The sequence below is a fragment of the Musa acuminata genome, chromosome BXJ2-9 (assembly GCF_036884655.1).
Source record: "Musa acuminata AAA Group cultivar baxijiao chromosome BXJ2-9, Cavendish_Baxijiao_AAA, whole genome shotgun sequence".
NCBI classification, from domain to species: domain Eukaryota; kingdom Viridiplantae; phylum Streptophyta; class Magnoliopsida; order Zingiberales; family Musaceae; genus Musa; species Musa acuminata.
In genome coordinates, this window is record NC_088346.1 from 48,804,285 (window position 1) to 48,822,374 (window position 18,090).

Here is an 18,090-nt window from a genome sequence, read left to right on the forward strand (position 1 = left end):
CCGACCCGATGACCCTCTCAGGCCCGACCGGTATCGTCGATGGATTTGTGTCGACCGCCGGACGGATACGATGCCCTTTTTTGAGCTACGCTTCCATGGCGGCCAACGCATCGGAGCATCCGCGTCGTCTTCTCCGTGGCTTCGTCTCCCCTGAGCTCTGTAAGGTACCGCCAATGGCATCCAATCGTTCCACTGATCAATAGATTGATGAAACATTGGGTTTGATGACTGTTTAGGAATTGGAGTTCATACATCGGAGCTGCGGCACCGTGGGCTACAGGCCCAGCGTCTTCTCCACCACGCTCCCCCACCTGGCCGCCACCAACTGCGCTCACCTCATCATCCCCTTCCTCCCCCTTCGCGACCGCCTCAAGGACACGGTCGAGGATCTCTTCGGATGCGAGTTCGAGCTCTTCGTCGAGTTCACCGGCCTCATCAGGTCAGGTTTCCTTCCCTTCTTTTTAATGAATCGGCGTTTCACTGCTATTCTGTTGGATTACGAGGTTATTATTACTCCCAAGTTCCCTTCCTATTATCGCCACCATGAGAAAGATAGGCATCTGTATTATGGAATCTTTATTTAGAGTCGGCAAAGAAGAAAAAGATGCTGCTTTTCTGCATCTCATATCTAATCATAGTGTGTATGAGCTTCAACTGCCCTGTTAAACTGCTTTGGATGCATTTTTCATGGTTGGAACTTGGAATTATTTTGATGACTGCTACAGAATGTGATACGATCGTTTTAGCTTTTCTATCAATGATAAAAGCTTTTGGTAGATGTGGGAATCATCAATTAGCACGAAGATGATACACAACTTTTTTGGGGGTATGAGATTACAGAAGTTTTATCCCATATTTAGGCTTGATAAAAGGGCTCCTATCTCCTGATACTCTTTAGTTGTGCATTTGTACATGAAATAACCTAACCTTTTAACAGAGCATTTGGTTTAAATTGATAAAATATTTTTTTCCTTTTATTTCTGTTTCAAAAAGCTTCTTGTGAACCAATCAGGTGATCACAAGGTGAATTGTGTAAACTTATTTTGGTTTAGGCAAATTTATTCTCGATGCAATATGAAGTAAGAATTGCATTTAAAAATGTGTTCCCCCGTTTTGTATGCAGTTGGTGCAAGGGAGCATGTATCGGATGGCACAGTGATGATAATAAGCCTTATCTAAGACAAAGGGACTTTGCGGTTAGTACAGATGTTGTGTGGCTTATCCTTCTGTTAAGGTGATTTATTCATGTTTTCTTATGAATTGTAGAGACATGTGGACTCTTAAAAGTTAAAACCCAATATAGCTTTTTCTCTTGTGTCAAAAAAATCGATTGTATGACTTTGAATCCTGAAAAAGTCATTTACACCTATGCAAACATGTTTGTTCACACATCATATATCAAATAACAGTCTTAAATTTAAGAGTGTTATTTCATTACCTTCTCTGATTAAGCCCATCCACTAAATGGATCCAAATGAATGATAATACACCAATAATATGTCATAGAATAATTTTAATTTAATTTTGAAAAATCCTCATGTTGTTACCTTTTGATTTCTACCAGCAAATTCTATTGAAATTATTTACTGTTCTTTTATCTTCTATTTTCCAAGATATAGATCCATCACCGTCAAACTGGCATAATACTTGGTGCTTGTGTTGCATAAATTTCTGGACTTTAAGATGATGAACAAATAATGTCTAATAGATAGGGCAAGCCTTTCGATTTTGAACCATAAACCTATAGTTTTTATTCTTAGCATTATGGACGATTTCACATTCCTTTTCTTTCAGTCTTCATTTGATATAACATTATGCTATTGCTGACTTGTGCTTGTTTATGTTGAAGGCAGTCTGCTACTTGAACAGCCATGAAAAAGATTTTAATGGTGGACTTTTTCATTTTAAAGATGGGGAACCCTCGTCAATTGCACCCACTGCTGGAGTAAGCACTTCGTTGAAGATATCTTACAGTGTCCTTAATACCTACTTTGCCATGTTTATAAAATGTTCTGCTGCATAATGCAAATTTATTGTTAAGAAATCAACTAGTTGTTGAAAGACAAAGCTCAAAAATTAAAAATTCGTATATCAGTCCTGGAGCAAGATATGGCTTTCTTAAGTAACAAATTTCTTAATTATTTTCAGGATGTTGTGGTCTACACAGCTGATGAACGCAATGTTCATTCTGTAGATGAGGTATATATATCATCAACTTGTTTATTATTTTAGTTTGCACTAACTAAATATTAGTTTCAAATTGCAATTGAATTGATTGCATATAGAATAAATTCATATTAGTTTAATGTGAATAATAATTCACACAGCAAAGATTTTGTAGAATTTTTTATTAATTGATTCCTATGAAATGACTGCTACTTTGATATTGATGTAACCAAAACCATTTGGCCAGGAAACTATTCATTAATCAAACTCATCAATACAACGTGGTTTTCTCAGCTCAATATATACAGATAGTGACCTTATAAACTCATTTTCTACTCAATGTATGACCGGGGTTAAAGGAGAGGCCGCATTCAAAAGTTTGAATTTTGTTGGATAACTTGGATTCTAAAATTGCAGAGCATCGTGGACTTTCTTTTACAACACTAAAATTACTAATAAAAACAAATGACAATATTATAAGTATAAAAAAACACAACTGAATCAACTAAAACAAAGTCAATCTACAATTAAGGCTTGATTTACTCGATCCTAATGAACTCAAGACTTATATTGAACCCAATCTGAAACTCCAGTGAACAGTCCTGCATCTTGATACTTGTCAACATGAGTTCCCTTGTGCTAATAAATTCGTGATAACCCTCTTATTTGACCTCACAAGCAGATTACATAACGGAAATTCTTAATGCAATAGGTTTTGCTCTTTTATATGCATCATGGTTGGTTTATATCAAATATCCGTTACAATTGTTATGGTATCCTGATCTATCTAAATCTGGAACAGGTAATCGATGGTGAAAGACTGACCTTAACTCTTTGGTTCACACGTGACAGTGCACATGACGAGGACACGAAGCTTATCAATCTTCTCTCTCAAAGACTACTAGTTGAACATATTGAACCCAAACCTTTCTTGCCTTTGCCGGCATCAAGTTGTATGTATTGGTTGGCCCAGGAGAAGTCTGGATTTGATGTACGCTGTGCTAGAGTGAGCATCCTTGGTTACGACTTCTGTCCATCCGAAGGCAAATGTAGCATGGATGATTCACCATGCGATCCTCTCGAGCTGCTTGATGGGAGATTGTATCTTGGTAGGGGTGACGAAGTTGTTGACAGAGAATTTGTCAACAGTCTGCATGCCTTGCAGGTAACCTGTAAAGTAGATCATGCAATAGAAGCATTGAACTTTGGATGAGTTCTTGTCTAAGCATCTATTTTATAACTTAAGCTCCACTCTTTGATCTACTACTCATTGCTAAAAAATCTTTGTAATAGGTTGTCCAATTCTGTGTCTGGAAAGCCGCTGAATTAGCAACAGAAAGAGAAGTACATCGTGCAGGATCGACCAGACCAACTGTTCTCAAGAGATCAAACAACTTGGAGCTGTTGGTGCCATGTGATTACAAACTTGGGGAGGCAATTTTAGGTGGCATATCACGTCATGACCCAAAACCTTCATTCAGCTGGGATGACTTGGTGCTCGGAATTGCCAGGTGGGAAGAATACATGTCTGAATTGCATAGAAAATTGTTGATTCTTGTTCCATACTGGTTATCGAATCATACTCTGTCCTTTGTTGATGCTACTGAGCTTCTATGACGAGACCAATAAAGCCGATAAAGGAGGAGGTTGTAGTATGAAATGCTAGATGCATTTCCACTGCAAAATTTTGGGTACTTCACATCAATGGTTACACATCTCCCCGAGCAAAAATGAGATGCACTGTTGTGAGCAAAATCTTGATCTAAATGGGGTTGGTTCTTCTCGTATTTTCATACACCTTAATGCAACATGTCGTTGGTCATTTATATTGTTGTTGTTGGTCATTTATATTCTTAATGCAACATGTTGTTGTTGGTCTTATGGTCGGTTTATGTCTATTTCAATTGTTATGGTATTCTGACTTTGTCTTTGGGTCACAAAGCTTATCTTCTCTCTCGAAGACTGCAAGTTCAACAAATTGAGCCCAACCCTATGTTGCCTTTGGTGGCATCTAGTGTGTATTGGGTTCCCCAAGAGAAGTCTGGATTTGATGTACGATGTCGTAGAGTGAGCATCCTTGGGTATGATTTCTGTTCATCCGAATGCAAATGTAGCACGCATGACCCACCATGTAATCCTCTCGAACTAGTTGATGGGAACAAATATATAATGCAAAATGTTTATTGCTTATCTCTGAATGAATGACATTGGGACAGATCCTATCTACTGCTCAAAAGAAAACGCTAGTCCTGTAAGCCGGGCATGGAGTAGGATTGAAAGTTTTCGTATAATTCGTGGAGTAGGATTTGAAGTCATCGTATCAAGAATTTAATGTTGAATGCGAAAGCTAAAGCCAAGTCAGTGTTGAGTTGTTGAAATTGAATTGAAGCTAATGTCACTGTAAAGTAGATGAAGTTCTTGATAAATAATTTATTAATGGCCTTTTGACTTAATTGTTTGTATCAGCTGTATCTATCATCAAATCTTGTGGAGTCACTGAAAACGGCTGCTGATGCAATTGCTCTTAATTTGTTCTTAGACATCAGTAAAAAGCCTCCAAATTTGTTGTCCATTTACTCCTACTATTGGACAATATGGAAGGTTATTAACCAGAATGAGGAAGACCAGCCCTCACAGATACTTGTAAGCATGAATAGATAGATATCCATGCTCTTAAACAAGTTTCTTTAGATGTATAGAGAAATATGTCTTATAACATATCCAAGTGGTTCATAAGATAGCCATTCCACGAATGTGCAGATACATGTAAGAAAAACTACTTAACAATGTCACACAAAGAATTGGCAAATGGAACAAGTGATCAAAGACAGGGAAACATACAACTATAGATACTAATGATTAGTAACTGCCTATTTCTGGAAGAAGCAGGGCCCAGTCGGTTCAAACTGGTATTACTCCTAATCCCCGCAAAGGGCAAGATTTAACTGGATGGTTGATACAACTCCTAATCCCCGCAAAGCAATCGGATTCATCAATTCGATTTGGTACTGACAGGTTACTCACACTTGATGGATCGATAGATGTGCCGTACAAACAGCAATGCTGCACGGAAGCCAACCATGCCAAGCATAAGGAAGAAGCCATAGCAGATGCAAGCCATATAACCAAAGAAGAAGGATGTCTGCATAAAGCCAGACATATCAGATCGGGCATAGTAGTAGTACAAACAGTATGCATACACAAATACACCAGTAGATCCTCCACATAGGAAAGACCTGCATTGCAGTGAGATCAAGTCAGATCAATTGAGTAGAGAAAGGAATTCAAAGAAAATTGAATCCTGTTCTAAATAAGAACTTCCCGACAAGTAATAGAGGTCCCTAGAATGCATGACATATGCAGCAAAGATTAGTCGTCAAAAAAGTCTGTATGCAATTGCATCAGCATAGAAGCACAAATGATTAGACAGGCTAGCTAAAAGTGAAGAAATTATAATGTAGGCTTACCTCCACCACCATTCATGGTCTTCAGCAGCAAGCTGAAAGTAGGTTAGCGCAATGGTGATGAATGCGGTCACAATGAGGAGGATGATGAACACTATGAACAGAATGCTATATATGGTGTAAATACTGTGGCCCCACACGCTGGCAAAGATGTAGTAAAGCTCAATGTAGATTGCACTGAAAGGCAGAAAACCAGCCATTGCCATCTGTGGAAGTGTTCCTCGATACCAAGGGAGTGGTGGAATCTCTCTAGGAAACTTTTTTGTCCGACAAGGGGCTTGGAATTCATTTTTACTATTTTTACCAGCAATTCCACCCAAAACAAGCAACGGAGAGGTTACCAATGTCCAAATGAGAACAATAACAACAATGGTTCCAAATGGTAAAGCTGCAGTGGCACTATACACAATAGCAACAGTGTTGAGGAAACAGAATGTCAGGAACAGAGGCCCACAGAAGAGGCATCCGGTCAACAGCAAATTCCTTACCTGCCAAACAGAAAATGAATAAGCATATAAAACCTTGAATCACCTTATTCACTTGTTAAGTTTTTTCTTAAGCTACCGTTTCAGCAAGAGTCTTTAATGGGTATGAATGCAAAAGCAAACATATATCTGGATCATTCTGCATTTTAATTTGACGAGCAAAGCAGCAGAAGGGAAAAAATAAGGAAATGTCGTCGAGGAAAATGTCTCACCCAATTTGTTCCCTCGAGCTGACAGTAGAAAGAGGTAGCAGTATATCCAGCAATCCCAGAGGTAAGTGCATAGATGACTACCAGAGCAGTAAAAAGAGCCCCACGATTGTAAGGATAGAAAACCCCAATTAATGCAAGAACAAAAATGAAAACCGTGCTGCGATGAATGTCAAGGGAAACAAAAAAGTTAATCCAAGTAAACATCATCATTTGATAGACGCTACAACAAAAAGTTAATAAAAAAAACAAAAAGTTGATCTCTGCAGTTCTGTTTTATTGTTTCTCAAATTACTCGAAACAAGCCTTTCTAGAGATACTCACAGAGCAAATAATTGTGTGCCAGAACCAAGACATGCTGCAAAGAGTGATTTGTTCTTTGGGAATCTAAACACATCTCCATGGATATATTTCCAGCCAGTCTCTTCTTGCTCCTCAGCAGACTCCTCATCATGGGCATACCTTCAAGGAACACAAAGAGGACACAAGTTTAAGTTTATGAATAAATTTGCATGCACAAAAAAAATCAAAATGTCCCTAAGAGATCTCAACATCATCCTTATCATCTAGGTGGACAAAATGATTGTCGACAAGACAAAATCCAATTTGATGTCATTACTTAAATTGATCATATCAGTTTGCAATTTTTTTTAGAATTTAAAACAATATTTTGGTAACTAAATAGGCTATAAGCAATGTGCAAAAAAGTGGCTTAAGTATGCAAGCATCAAGGTATTGCATACTGAAGTATATGCAGTTCTCAATAAATTATATGGAACAAATGCATAATTTAGATAAAACTATGAAACATGTAAACAAGTGTGAAGTCTTTTGGACTACGAATTATAAGACCTCGAATCAATCTCCTTATGGTTTTGGGAAATCATGAGCAAAGAAGAAACCTTAAGACATTTTAAGCTAGAAGCAATATTACTCTAATGCAAGCAATTTCTACTTTTCTCGAAACAGAACAGTAAGATGGCTTTTTGGTCCAATTGACTGTGTTGGAATACACAAAAGCATGATCTGCGTATTCTACACAAAGGGTTAAGTTGGTCAACTTAGCTTAGTTTCTTATGGTCCATGAGTGATATATGTGATCTATTGCCATCTATGATTTACAGCTTGGTCATAACTGGACAATCTCTCATCAGGGGTATTTACCTGGGCCTGCAATATATTTTTGCATAGTTCACATACACAAGATCCCATAGTCCTTGACTTAGGACATCATCATGTTTCCACTGAAATATTTACCTAGAATGTGGAAGCATTCTGTGGAAATAAACATCCTGTAGTACTTTCATCGGAGAGACATATACAGCTATACATTGATGTTTCACTCATTTAGAACACTCAATGTCATATTTGTATTTTCTTTTCATAAATGATTGAATAACAAGCAAGATAAACTTACTATTACAGAAATTTTAGCTATAGAAAGTTCATCAAGAACCTCAACACAACCTCACTGGAAGTTGAACTGATTCTATATACGACACATTTTATGTTCGCTAGGGTTAAGAAGTAATCACACTGAATTCAATTGAATCTAGTAAATTATAAAATTATACCTAGTATGCGCAATTACTTATTCTTTGTTTTTTGGCTTATAACCAGGAATTACATTCACAATGTGTATCGAATAAAATTAGCATTCAAACAATTTAAAAATGAAAAAATGATGAAGTACCAAGTTTCCTTTAACACCAAAAATTTATAACTTCCAAATATTAATAAATAATTCTCCATTATAGTCATAATCCCCATAACAATTCACAAGATCTGTTTAATATTTGACATAAAAAATGGAAGCTGATCAGACATTACAAGCATCTAATTGTCAAAATCTATAAGGAAACTGGTAAATAGTCAAGTATGGTGTTACTCCTTCAATATATTTTAAACATGTCAAGGTTCTCTTTTGCCATCTATTAATAATCATAATAAAACTTATGGAAGAACACGCAGCACCAAAGTTAAGTGTTAGGAACTTGAAAGATATCACAGAGTTAAAAGTTAGGAACTCGAAAGATATCTCACTTGACAAAATCATTCTTCAACACCCGCATCAGAATTGTGGCTAGGAAACCAGTCAAGAGAAGAACTGTAACACATGAGTTGATGATTGAGAACCAATGAATCTCCAGATGATGCGTTTGTGAATATGTCAGTGAGTACTTTTCCATCCTTTTTTCAAATGGTGTGCTTGTCTCCTTCCACTTGACTGAGTACATAAAATCCACCTCGATTTCCTTATCGTCTGTGAGATCCACCAATGCACTAGGGTCGGTGTGGACAGTAATCTCAATCACACGATCACCATTATAGAGGACATCAAAGTGGATATGCCTGTATAGGTAGTATTTATAATCACCCAGATCTTTGCCTTCCTTGTCAACCTTCCCAATGAATCCCCAGATGGGGAGGTCATCAAAGTACATCTGGAAATAATAGTCCTTTGTAACAGCACTTCTAAACTTGGCCACATCCTCTTTCGTAAGTTTCTTCTTGCAAAGCTGTTTGGAATCAAGATCCACTACGAAATTAAGCTTGTAGGGGGCATCTACAAGGCGATCCCCATTCAGAACTTCACCAAGAGCTTCTCTAATCTCAGTCACATGTTCTGTTGTCAACATCAGACATAAGCAAAGAGACATACAAATCAACAAATAGAAAAGTAGAAACCAACCTGGAGCGCAAAAGGGGAGATCAAAGTAGCGATATGTCTCACTGTAAAGAAATAAACGAACAGGTAAGCTTCATACAAGAATCAAATTATGAATAGTATTCAACATTTGAGTGTTCAAGCATCTAACTCTTTCTACTTTGATCGATTGAACGAGAACTAAATTATGCATCATCTTCGATGATTTAAGAACTTAATAATCTAAATCAGCTAAAAACAATGGGATCCTAAGTTGTCCCATTTCTGAAACATTCAGAAGCTGTCAGTGGCCTAAACTTTCTTTACTTCTAATATCCACGACAAGATTGGATGAACTCACGGGACAACGCGATGATCAGTCAAGTTTCTCGAGATTGGATGAACTCATTACACAAAACACGTTGCGCAGTCAAGATTCTCGAGATCGTCAAAGACATCACAACAACTCGAAGAGAAATGAAGCCTTACGATTATGTTGGGAGCAAAACCCTAAATAAGGAACCAGCAACTTGCGTTCATCCTAAAAATCAATAGCATTTAGGGGATTCGAACGTACATAACACTTCTTCCACAAGAAATTACCAAAATTTCCTTCAATTTCACATAATTTTCGGGCCAATAAAAGGAATTCAAGGCCGATCGTCGTCCAGCGATTCTAATCTCCGAAAAACCGATGAAAGAACGCATCATCGCCATCAGGAAACGAAACCCGAGAGATCTCACATCGGAGCACGCAGACTGAGAGAAGGAATACAAGCCTCACCTAGGGTTATGGAAAGGGCCGACCTTGTTGGCGTAGAGGGGTACGGAGTCTCTTTTCTTATAGCGGTGGTCGGAGGCGTCCGACGCAACTCCTGCGATCCCGAAGCAGAGCAGCAGCAGCGCCACCGCCACCGCCGCCGCCAGATCCATCGGTTCCCTCCCCATCCCTTTCCCTTCGATCCGAGAAACGGAACCAAAGAGATCAGAGCACAAGTGGTGCGACGGGAAAGAAGGAAGAAGGAACAGCGTATTGTGAGACGTCTGTGGATAGAATTCGTGGATTCGCGTTGCTCGTCTGCTATTATAATATATCTACTATTTATGTTATGTGCGTTCGTCTGACAAATGGTTTGAAGAGAATAAAAAAAAATCAAAATTAGAAGTTTTTATTTCTTTATAAAAATATCAAAATACTCTTAAAAAATAGTTTTTTTATCAAAATTTTGCTTTCTAATATTACAATAGTTTTGAATAAAATCACAGTATTTTTTATTTATAATATATTTTTAATATAGTATTATTATTTTTATTAATAAACCATAAATACTGTAACTTTATTATCATTCCTTTATAATATTTTTTAAAAATATTATACCTAAATTTTTAGATAAAGTGGAAAAATATAATTTTTATCATGTGTTTATTTTAAAATACATCAAGACCCTTATAATTTTTTATCATTATTTTTAATCAATATAAATTATTATAGTATGAGAAAATTCTAAAAAAATTATTATTTATAAAAAATAATAGGGATGATGGAGATGACTAACGGCCCACGTGCCCTAGCCTAGTATCCCCTTCTCTTAGATGATGACGAAGGCAACTAGGAGCAAGGGTCCATAGATTTTTATTTATAACGATAGAGGAGAGTGGCAAGCGGAGGGTAGGGGGATCGCACAAGGAGATAGCAAACATAGGTGAGGTGTGATAGTGGTAGAGGCGGTTGATCATAAGACTACATGGGTATTGGGGCAGAGGCGATCACAGGTGAGAACGATGAGGGTGACAACACGTAGGTCATTTTTAACGATGGTAGAGGAGGATAGGAAGAGCATGAAGGGTCTGTGCACAGAGATAACAAGAGGCGAGGGTGAAGGCATATGTGAGGAGGTTAGATGTGAAGGTGATGATCGGTGCGATGAAGACAGGGCTCTACGAGAATTTATTAAAGCTATGGTCGAGAATTTGCCCTTATAATATTCTTAAAAAAATTATATGCTTAAATTTAAGCTTACATTAATATTTTTGATAATTTAAATTAATTAAGATATTTTTGAATTGAATAGAGTAATAATATTTTTACTTGGATAACAAAAAAATATTGTAACCTTATTTAGAAGAAAACTAACCAATTTAGTTAAAGGAAAAATACTATAACCTTATTAAAAAATATTATAACTAGTTCAGTTTAACATAGGATTGGCTTGACTGGTTCAATCTAATTGAATTTAGACTCAAAACTCATTTTCCATGGAAAACTCAAACTTTAAGCTGTTAAGGGAAGGCATTTTTATTATTTTTTAAATAGGAGCTCTCTTTATGCATTTGGAAATTAGGAACACTATCACAAGAAAAATTAAAAAAATTGGACTTTTATCGAGAAATAACCAAATGAAAATATATTTAAATGGATTTTAATTCTGATCAAGATATGTTAAATATTTAATATCTACCGGACAAAACTTACATCTGAAATATATCATACAATTACGAATGTTATCATGTATAAACTTCACAAATTTAAACAAAATTAGACTATAGTTAATGCAATCAATACATAGGGACTCATGAATATGTGAAGGTAAATTAATATTTATTTACAATAAATTAAAAAAATATTTTAATTATTTAAAAAATATAAGACTTAATACATTAAAATGACAAAATTATTATATATGTATACCCTCAAAATTAGTTATTTTTTTATATTTAAGTTGAACCATGTTCATTGAAAGCTTTCACTTATGTATTCATCACAAGGAAAATTGTGATCATACCTCAAGCACACACAGAAGCTCTTCATTTTTCCATCTTTCAAATGTAGGATTACTCTTTCTTCACACAAGAATCCCAACACTTGTCTCTTCAAAGTTTCCTTGAAGCATGCACCTGAATTCCAAAGTCGAGCACTTTTGCTTTCATATCATTGTTGATCATACTGCTTGGTAGATTCTTCTATAAATCATGGTTCTCGTTTACTTGTGAACTACTCCAACCAGGCCTGCAAGTGTTTGAGATCTACTCTCTCTCTCTCTCTCTCTCTCTCTCTCTCTCTGAGGTAAGACTTATTTTCTCTTCAAAGTGGGATTACTTATGTACAAATGAATTCCAACCATCATAATGTGTGGTTATAGGTGTTATATTTTGGATAGACACAAAACACTTTGGAAGCATTAGAAGAGAAGATTAAGATTGAGAATCAATTCAACTATTTCCTGCAAGGGTTGAACACCTAATGCATCTAATAATACAACAGATGAGTCCTTGGAATTTATAAAGCTGAAGATTCAATTGAATGTATTTGCCAATTGGTCTTAAGGAGATTAGTTATTGGAGGCTTATGGACATTTTAGCAGTCTGTAAATTATGAAGCCTAATGACTAACTCTTTTTGTCTTATTTGGAATCATCAGAATGATGACCAGTTTTGTGATCACCATAACAAGCCATTCCATAGCTCTTGCAAATGCTCAATCCATTAAGTCTATTTCAACTAAGTGGTCTAAGAGCATAACAAAGATCCTCCTAATTTTATTGGATTATGATGGCTCATATCATCCTAACAATGATCTAATGATTTCCAAGACTTGATAATAGTGGCATATTACTATGCCACTATTAACAATACAATACAAGAGGAATTTGAGGAAAAAAAATAACTATATCAGCATTGATATTGTATTAGTTGTTAACTACCTCAGTACTACTAATGGTGTTCCTGTTAAGTTCATGTTGATATAAATTTGATGAAGTTTAAGCTTGATTAGGATTATAATATATTAATATCATTTAGAGATTAAGTTGTAATTACTATTGACTTGTAAAATATTGTAACTTATAGGGTTTCGACATATGGGTAGATTATTTAGTTATTAATATATTTTTTTTTATTTTTTATTTATTTACCTTGGTTTCTTAAAATATATAAAAATTTGTTCGATAAGATAAAAATATTGAAGTAGATATGTAAAGTTACTAGGAATGATAATAAGATGGTACCAATATTTGTTGAGGAATATTTATATCATACATACATACATACATACATATATACATATATATAGAAAAATACTGAGTATTCTTAATGGTTCAAGATTAAAAAAAATATGCGTGAAGATTCTTCTCGAAGTGAGAATTATGTTCTGCAAGCTGATTAACGAATCGCTTAAAGAGGATGATCGTCTCGATATGGATTATGCCTTGATCTCTAATTGCTGGGAATTATTTGGACCAAAACTGGTAATAGAACAAAGAATAGATTAATAGAGGATTAATTTGTTCTTGCTTCATAATCACTAAATGCCTAGGTTGTTAAATGTCTCATCATGAAGTCGTTGCTTACTCATTAATCCTTAATCGTGATAGCATGCCAGATTAATCCTTTCTACAGGCACTGTTACCGTGTCACTTTTATTCCTTTGGAATGTGGGAAATCTCAATGAAACAAGAACATTTCCATTAGTGGAGTGCAATGGTCCCAACCATGTCAACACAATAGCCACCCACAAGGTAAACAAACAAGAAAGATTTCTCCTTTAGTTAGTCTGAAGATTTGACTTCATTCTTATCAAGAATCTCAACATAGCAGACACAGTTGTTGTGTGCTTATTGATGTCAAACAAGAATTGGCACAATATATATATGTATGTATTCCTGAGAGACTCACCAAGATAGAGAGTGTACAGGATGATAATATTACAAGTAACACTTTTAATTTCTCAGTGAAACATATGCACGATTTACAAGGTTTTGATCATTAGATCAATCCATATAAGCTTGCCTTGGTAGTTCTGAAACAAGGGCATGATGTCAACATGCCAGCTTATTACTTAAGAATTCGATATATTACATAAGATCTATGCATGCTACATGATTTTATTACTGGTAGAGAGTCTTCATATCTCTACTACTAAATGATATCATGAACAGACATGGAATTATATTAGTGAGATCGAGGATGTAAAATATTTTTTGTACACTATAACTGTTGCTAGATAAGATATCTTAGGGAGAACTTCTGACTTACAAGAAATCTATGAAGGGAACACCAGCTTTTCTCCATTCCTCCTCAGCCTCCTCCTCCTCCTCCTGTTCCTCTACACTTGAATGACATTTAGCACCATCAGACTCGGTGTTTACTTGAAGAAAATCATAGAACTCAGTTGAACTCTCTCCATCTGCAACAACATCGGAATATGAAGATGGCAAAAGGAGTCATTGAATGGAGGAACTATACATGTACTCAGTTACCTTTGGCCATCTGGGGAATATGATCATGGAGGTCGGAGAAGAATGCTTTTGGCAGTAACTTAAGGTGGTTGTATATATGCCTCGACTCTGATCCCTTGTCCTTGTCTTCTGTTGATCTGCCTGTGGCTGTATATATGCTTTTGGCAGTAGCTTTTCGATGCCGACGAGCCATGATCACATGCCAATGGTTCTTCACTGCGTTGTCGGTACGACCAGGGAAGAGCCTGGCGATGGCCGCCCAGCGGTTGCCGTGAACGCGGTGCGAAGCGAGGAGCCGTTCTTCTTCCTCCTCCGTGAAGGGGCTGCGGTTGATCCTTGGATCCAGCTGATTGAACCATCTGAGCCTACAGCTTTTACCTGACGGAGATTTTACTCAACATGTGTTAGTAACATTCAATTCGGGACCGGAAGACAAGACTTTGGAGATAAAAAAAAGAAGAAGGAAGGAATCTAAACTATGCTTGCACCTGATCTTCCTTGAAGCTTCTCTGCGATGGCGTTCCAGTTGTGAGGACCAAACCTACTGACCAACTCCTTCAGCTTCTCGTCTTCCTCCGGCCTCCAGTGCCCTCTACTGCACATCCTATCTTCAAATCACTGTCCACAAGGGTGACAGGCAAAGATAACCCCTGCTGAGCTTTCTCTACAAGATCTCTACAGGAAAAGATAGCCAGGACCGAAGAAGCAGAAAGCTCAGAGAAGCTAAATGTAAGAGAAGAGATGGAGAGGAAAGATATAAGGACAGATACAAAGAGGAAAGAGGCTTTCTCGTTAGCGAGAGAGAAGACATACAATTAAGAGATAGTTACACTTGCACCACAGATTGATGGTACGTGTGGCCTAAGCATGAGAGAGAGAGAGAGAGAGAGAGAGAGAGATTGTGGGGTGGTTTGGTGAAGTAGTTCTGTTCCCCTTTCAACATCTCTCCAATGTTTCTGACCTACAACTTCTACTTGAAACCCGCACATCTCTCTCCATTTCTGTATGCATACAGTATAATACCATAACTGGCTTTTCATGTTAGCATATACAATAGGTTTAATATAAATTAATCCAAAAAAATTAGTTTATTAAGGAATTAAATTCATTAGTTCTGTGGTTTTTAGCATTGTTACCAGGTGGTGATCTTAGCCAGAGGAGAGAGATTTAGTTTAGCTTTCTTCCTAGTTTATATGTGCCAATCTGTGTAGAGATTCTCTTGGATCATATATATGTATAGATTATTGATCATAAAGTGCGTTCATTTGAAAAGAAATGAGGATAATACAGAGACTGGAGAGAGGAGAGGGAAGGAAAGCAACTGAGAACAAGAAAAACAAGCCCTTACATCAACTAGGGGAGAACTTACATCACCCACAACACAAATATTATGAACTATAATCTAGTTTACACACTTCAAATGCCAACTTGGAAAGAACACATTTCTTCTTGGGTTGAATCATCAGTGTGTAACTGTTAGGTCATCTTCATCTTCATCTTCTCTTGAGGAGTTGAGGTGCAGACCAAAACATTTAATTTCATTTTCACTTCCTTGATATATAAATATATTGTTTTATCAGTGCATGAAAAATGATGTGTTTTTGTAGGTGCAATCCCCTAAGTCAGGCATGCAGGAACACTGCACACAAGAGAACAAAGATCTGCTGAGGATGGTAGTAAATTTCTTCATATTCCTCCTTTCTTTTAGGAAAAGGAAACTATCATACTGCTCATACAGAGAAATACTTAATGCCATTCAAAATTTGGCCCTGATGGTGAAGCTCTAGATTTGGACAGGAATCTTGTGGTTTCTGGCTTTGGAAGTCATGTTATACTCCAAACTCTCAGAAAACTACTTCCAACCTTTTTGAAAGCTAGGTTAGTTCTTAGTTCATGAAAACAGTGGCATGGTACCTAACCATATGTTTTCATTTTTCTTCACATCAAATCATACTTAAGGGGAAAGCATTCCACAGAAATTATTCACACTCTAAAATCCTCGGCTGTGCTCACTCATGACGTGACGACATAGCCGAGGAAAATGCACTTTCTATCTGTATTCCATCTCCAACACAACCTCCTTGCCTGATCGATCTCACACCATCTTTTAGCTTGCATTCAGAAGAGATACTTTTGACTTACCAGCTTCAATCAAACCATTGAATTGGAAGTTCCAGGATACCTAGTTGTCAACAAGATTTGCAAGTAGAAATTTCTGCATACAGGTATCCAAACTTCTCACTCAAGTCTTGATCCTACCCCTATTGAGATTAACTAAATGCGAAAAAGGAGAGTAATGAGGTGATAAACAGTTGCTGTAATAATCATATCTTTCCTTGTGCTTCTTCATCATTTGGGTAATTAGCTACTCTTCAATTCTTGATAAGCCTTTTGTTTTTTTTGAGGAACTTAATAAAGTCTTTATGATTGTGGTCTTTCTTGAAATAACTTATATATCAAACACCTATCCAGTTTTATGATATTGATTTCCTATCTAAAACAAAAAAATTGGTGGATGAGCTGAAGAATTTTATGGATAATTCTTCTCCCTTTTTGAAAAAAGATCGATATAAAAACTTTTTTTTTCTTCCAACCTATTTTTATTCAATTTTGGCAACCTACGTGATATAGATTTCTTGCTTAGAAATTAGACAAAAGAAAGCCCGAGGTGGATAAGGTGAAGAGATCTTTTTGAATGATAAAACTAGTATATTGTAAAAGAACAGTTGTATACATCAATTGACTAAATGGAATCTAACTTGAAAGATATACACACTACGCTAACCTTGAATGGAATCTAACACATTTATGTTTTCCACTTTGCACCATGATTTCCAACATAAACATTCAATATCAGCAGTTGCCAATTATCTTTTAACATCTCAAACAGCAGAGTGCATCATGTTTGTGTCATACGAATTTTACATGATTTGATACAGAAATGTAAGACTTAAGAAACAAACGTAGATGTGAAGTAAAGCTAGCACTAAAGATGATCTACCTTTACTATGAGGTATAGTTGAAAATAAGAACCATATCTTGTTGGAAGTCAAGAAGGTTATAAGAGCAACTAGATAGTGACTCTTATGTTGATGGTAACAAGCATGTTGAATGAATCCTCGCAAAATGAATGACTGAGGAAGAAAGCATGAATTCTTGAAGAACACTAAAGGTAGCAGTGCAGCGGAGAAAGTGTTTGCTGACTCTTTCACCACCAACTCTTTCATTGTTCAGGATAAAACAATGACACAAGTGGCACTTGAAAATCTGCCTTAGAGTAAAACCTAAGTAATGTAATTGAACACGCGTCGCAAACCCGTGAAACAAAGGATAATAATAGTCCAGAGAAACTTCAGAAAAAAAATTATAACCTTGGTGTGGGAGTAATTAAGCTGTCTAAGGTGATCAATCTGATTAAGCATCTCAGACGACAAGATGATACTAAATGACAGTGATCAATTAGCATTGATGTCAGTGTTTCACAAGCTGACTGGAAGGCATGACAGGGCCAAATATGATGCAATTGAACAAAGAACTTAAAATAAATTATTTTCCCCTTTGCTCATTCCATTGCTTGGTTGAGTGCTCATATTTTGTTTAACCTACTCTAAATCAGTAGTATATTATTGGATAATTCACTGTTATATTGTAAAATTTTCTTATACATCGATCTGTAGCAATGACTTGAGAGCATGTTTTCTTATGTTTTTGACAAAGAGATAGATCAATGTCTAGATTATTGTCATGTGAACTCTTCCTACAATGGTTTCTGACACCCGCATCACTTTTGATTTTATACTTTTGTCTATTACAATATGAAAAAGCAACTGAGGTTGTCCTTGAAACTTAGGAACTGAAGTTTTAGAGCACCATTTAGATTCTATC

The 18,090-nt window shown here is 36.4% G+C and overlaps 3 protein-coding genes across 3 annotated transcripts; 1 reads left to right on the plus strand and 2 right to left on the minus strand.

The window, feature by feature from the left end:
- LOC103999335 (uncharacterized) lies at positions 1 to 4,356 on the plus strand. The gene is made up of 7 exons (XM_009421062.3): positions 1 to 164; positions 237 to 439; positions 1,124 to 1,196; positions 1,850 to 1,945; positions 2,149 to 2,199; positions 2,969 to 3,331; positions 3,460 to 4,356. The coding sequence occupies exons 1-7, from the start codon at positions 9 to 11 to the stop codon at positions 3,781 to 3,783; spliced, it is 1,266 nt and encodes a 421-aa protein (XP_009419337.2). The 5' UTR covers positions 1 to 8; the 3' UTR covers positions 3,784 to 4,356.
- A 504-nt stretch (positions 4,357 to 4,860) lies between these two features.
- LOC103999336 (transmembrane 9 superfamily member 3) lies at positions 4,861 to 10,040 on the minus strand. The gene is made up of 7 exons (XM_009421063.3): positions 9,756 to 10,040; positions 9,017 to 9,057; positions 8,368 to 8,950; positions 6,649 to 6,786; positions 6,328 to 6,484; positions 5,634 to 6,118; positions 4,861 to 5,402 (listed from the first exon to the last, which is right to left on the minus strand). The coding sequence occupies exons 1-7, from the start codon at positions 9,917 to 9,919 to the stop codon at positions 5,183 to 5,185; spliced, it is 1,788 nt and encodes a 595-aa protein (XP_009419338.2). The 5' UTR covers positions 9,920 to 10,040; the 3' UTR covers positions 4,861 to 5,182.
- Positions 10,041 to 13,590: 3,550 nt separating this feature from the next.
- Positions 13,591 to 14,936, minus strand: LOC135622175 (transcription factor MYB52-like). The gene is made up of 3 exons (XM_065123817.1): positions 14,694 to 14,936; positions 14,227 to 14,583; positions 13,591 to 14,153 (listed from the first exon to the last, which is right to left on the minus strand). Exons 1-3 carry the CDS (start codon positions 14,806 to 14,808, stop codon positions 13,999 to 14,001), a joined length of 627 nt encoding a protein of 208 aa, XP_064979889.1. The 5' UTR covers positions 14,809 to 14,936; the 3' UTR covers positions 13,591 to 13,998.
- Between the last annotated feature and the right edge of the window lie 3,154 nt (positions 14,937 to 18,090).

Coding starts and splice junctions, on each gene's coding strand:
- LOC103999335 (XM_009421062.3), top strand. CDS start 9: ATGACCCTCTCAGGCCCGACCGGTATCGTCGATGGATTTGTGTCGACC. Junction 1,197..1,849: donor TAAGACAAAGGGACTTTGCG/GTTAGTACAGAT, acceptor TTTATGTTGAAG/GCAGTCTGCTACTTGAACAG. Junction 1,946..2,148: donor CAATTGCACCCACTGCTGGA/GTAAGCACTTCG, acceptor AATTATTTTCAG/GATGTTGTGGTCTACACAGC.
- LOC103999336 (XM_009421063.3), bottom strand. CDS start 9,919: ATGGGGAGGGAACCGATGGATCTGGCGGCGGCGGTGGCGGTGGCGCTG. Junction 9,058..9,755: donor GGCCCTTTCCATAACCCTAG/GTGAGGCTTGTA, acceptor ATTTCTTTACAG/TGAGACATATCGCTACTTTG. Junction 6,787..8,367: donor TTGAAGAATGATTTTGTCAA/GTGAGATATCTT, acceptor TGTTCCTTGAAG/GTATGCCCATGATGAGGAGT.
- LOC135622175 (XM_065123817.1), bottom strand. CDS start 14,808: ATGTGCAGTAGAGGGCACTGGAGGCCGGAGGAAGACGAGAAGCTGAAG. Junction 14,584..14,693: donor GAAGCTTCAAGGAAGATCAG/GTGCAAGCATAG, acceptor AATCTCCGTCAG/GTAAAAGCTGTAGGCTCAGA. Junction 14,154..14,226: donor TATTCCCCAGATGGCCAAAG/GTAACTGAGTAC, acceptor ATGTTGTTGCAG/ATGGAGAGAGTTCAACTGAG.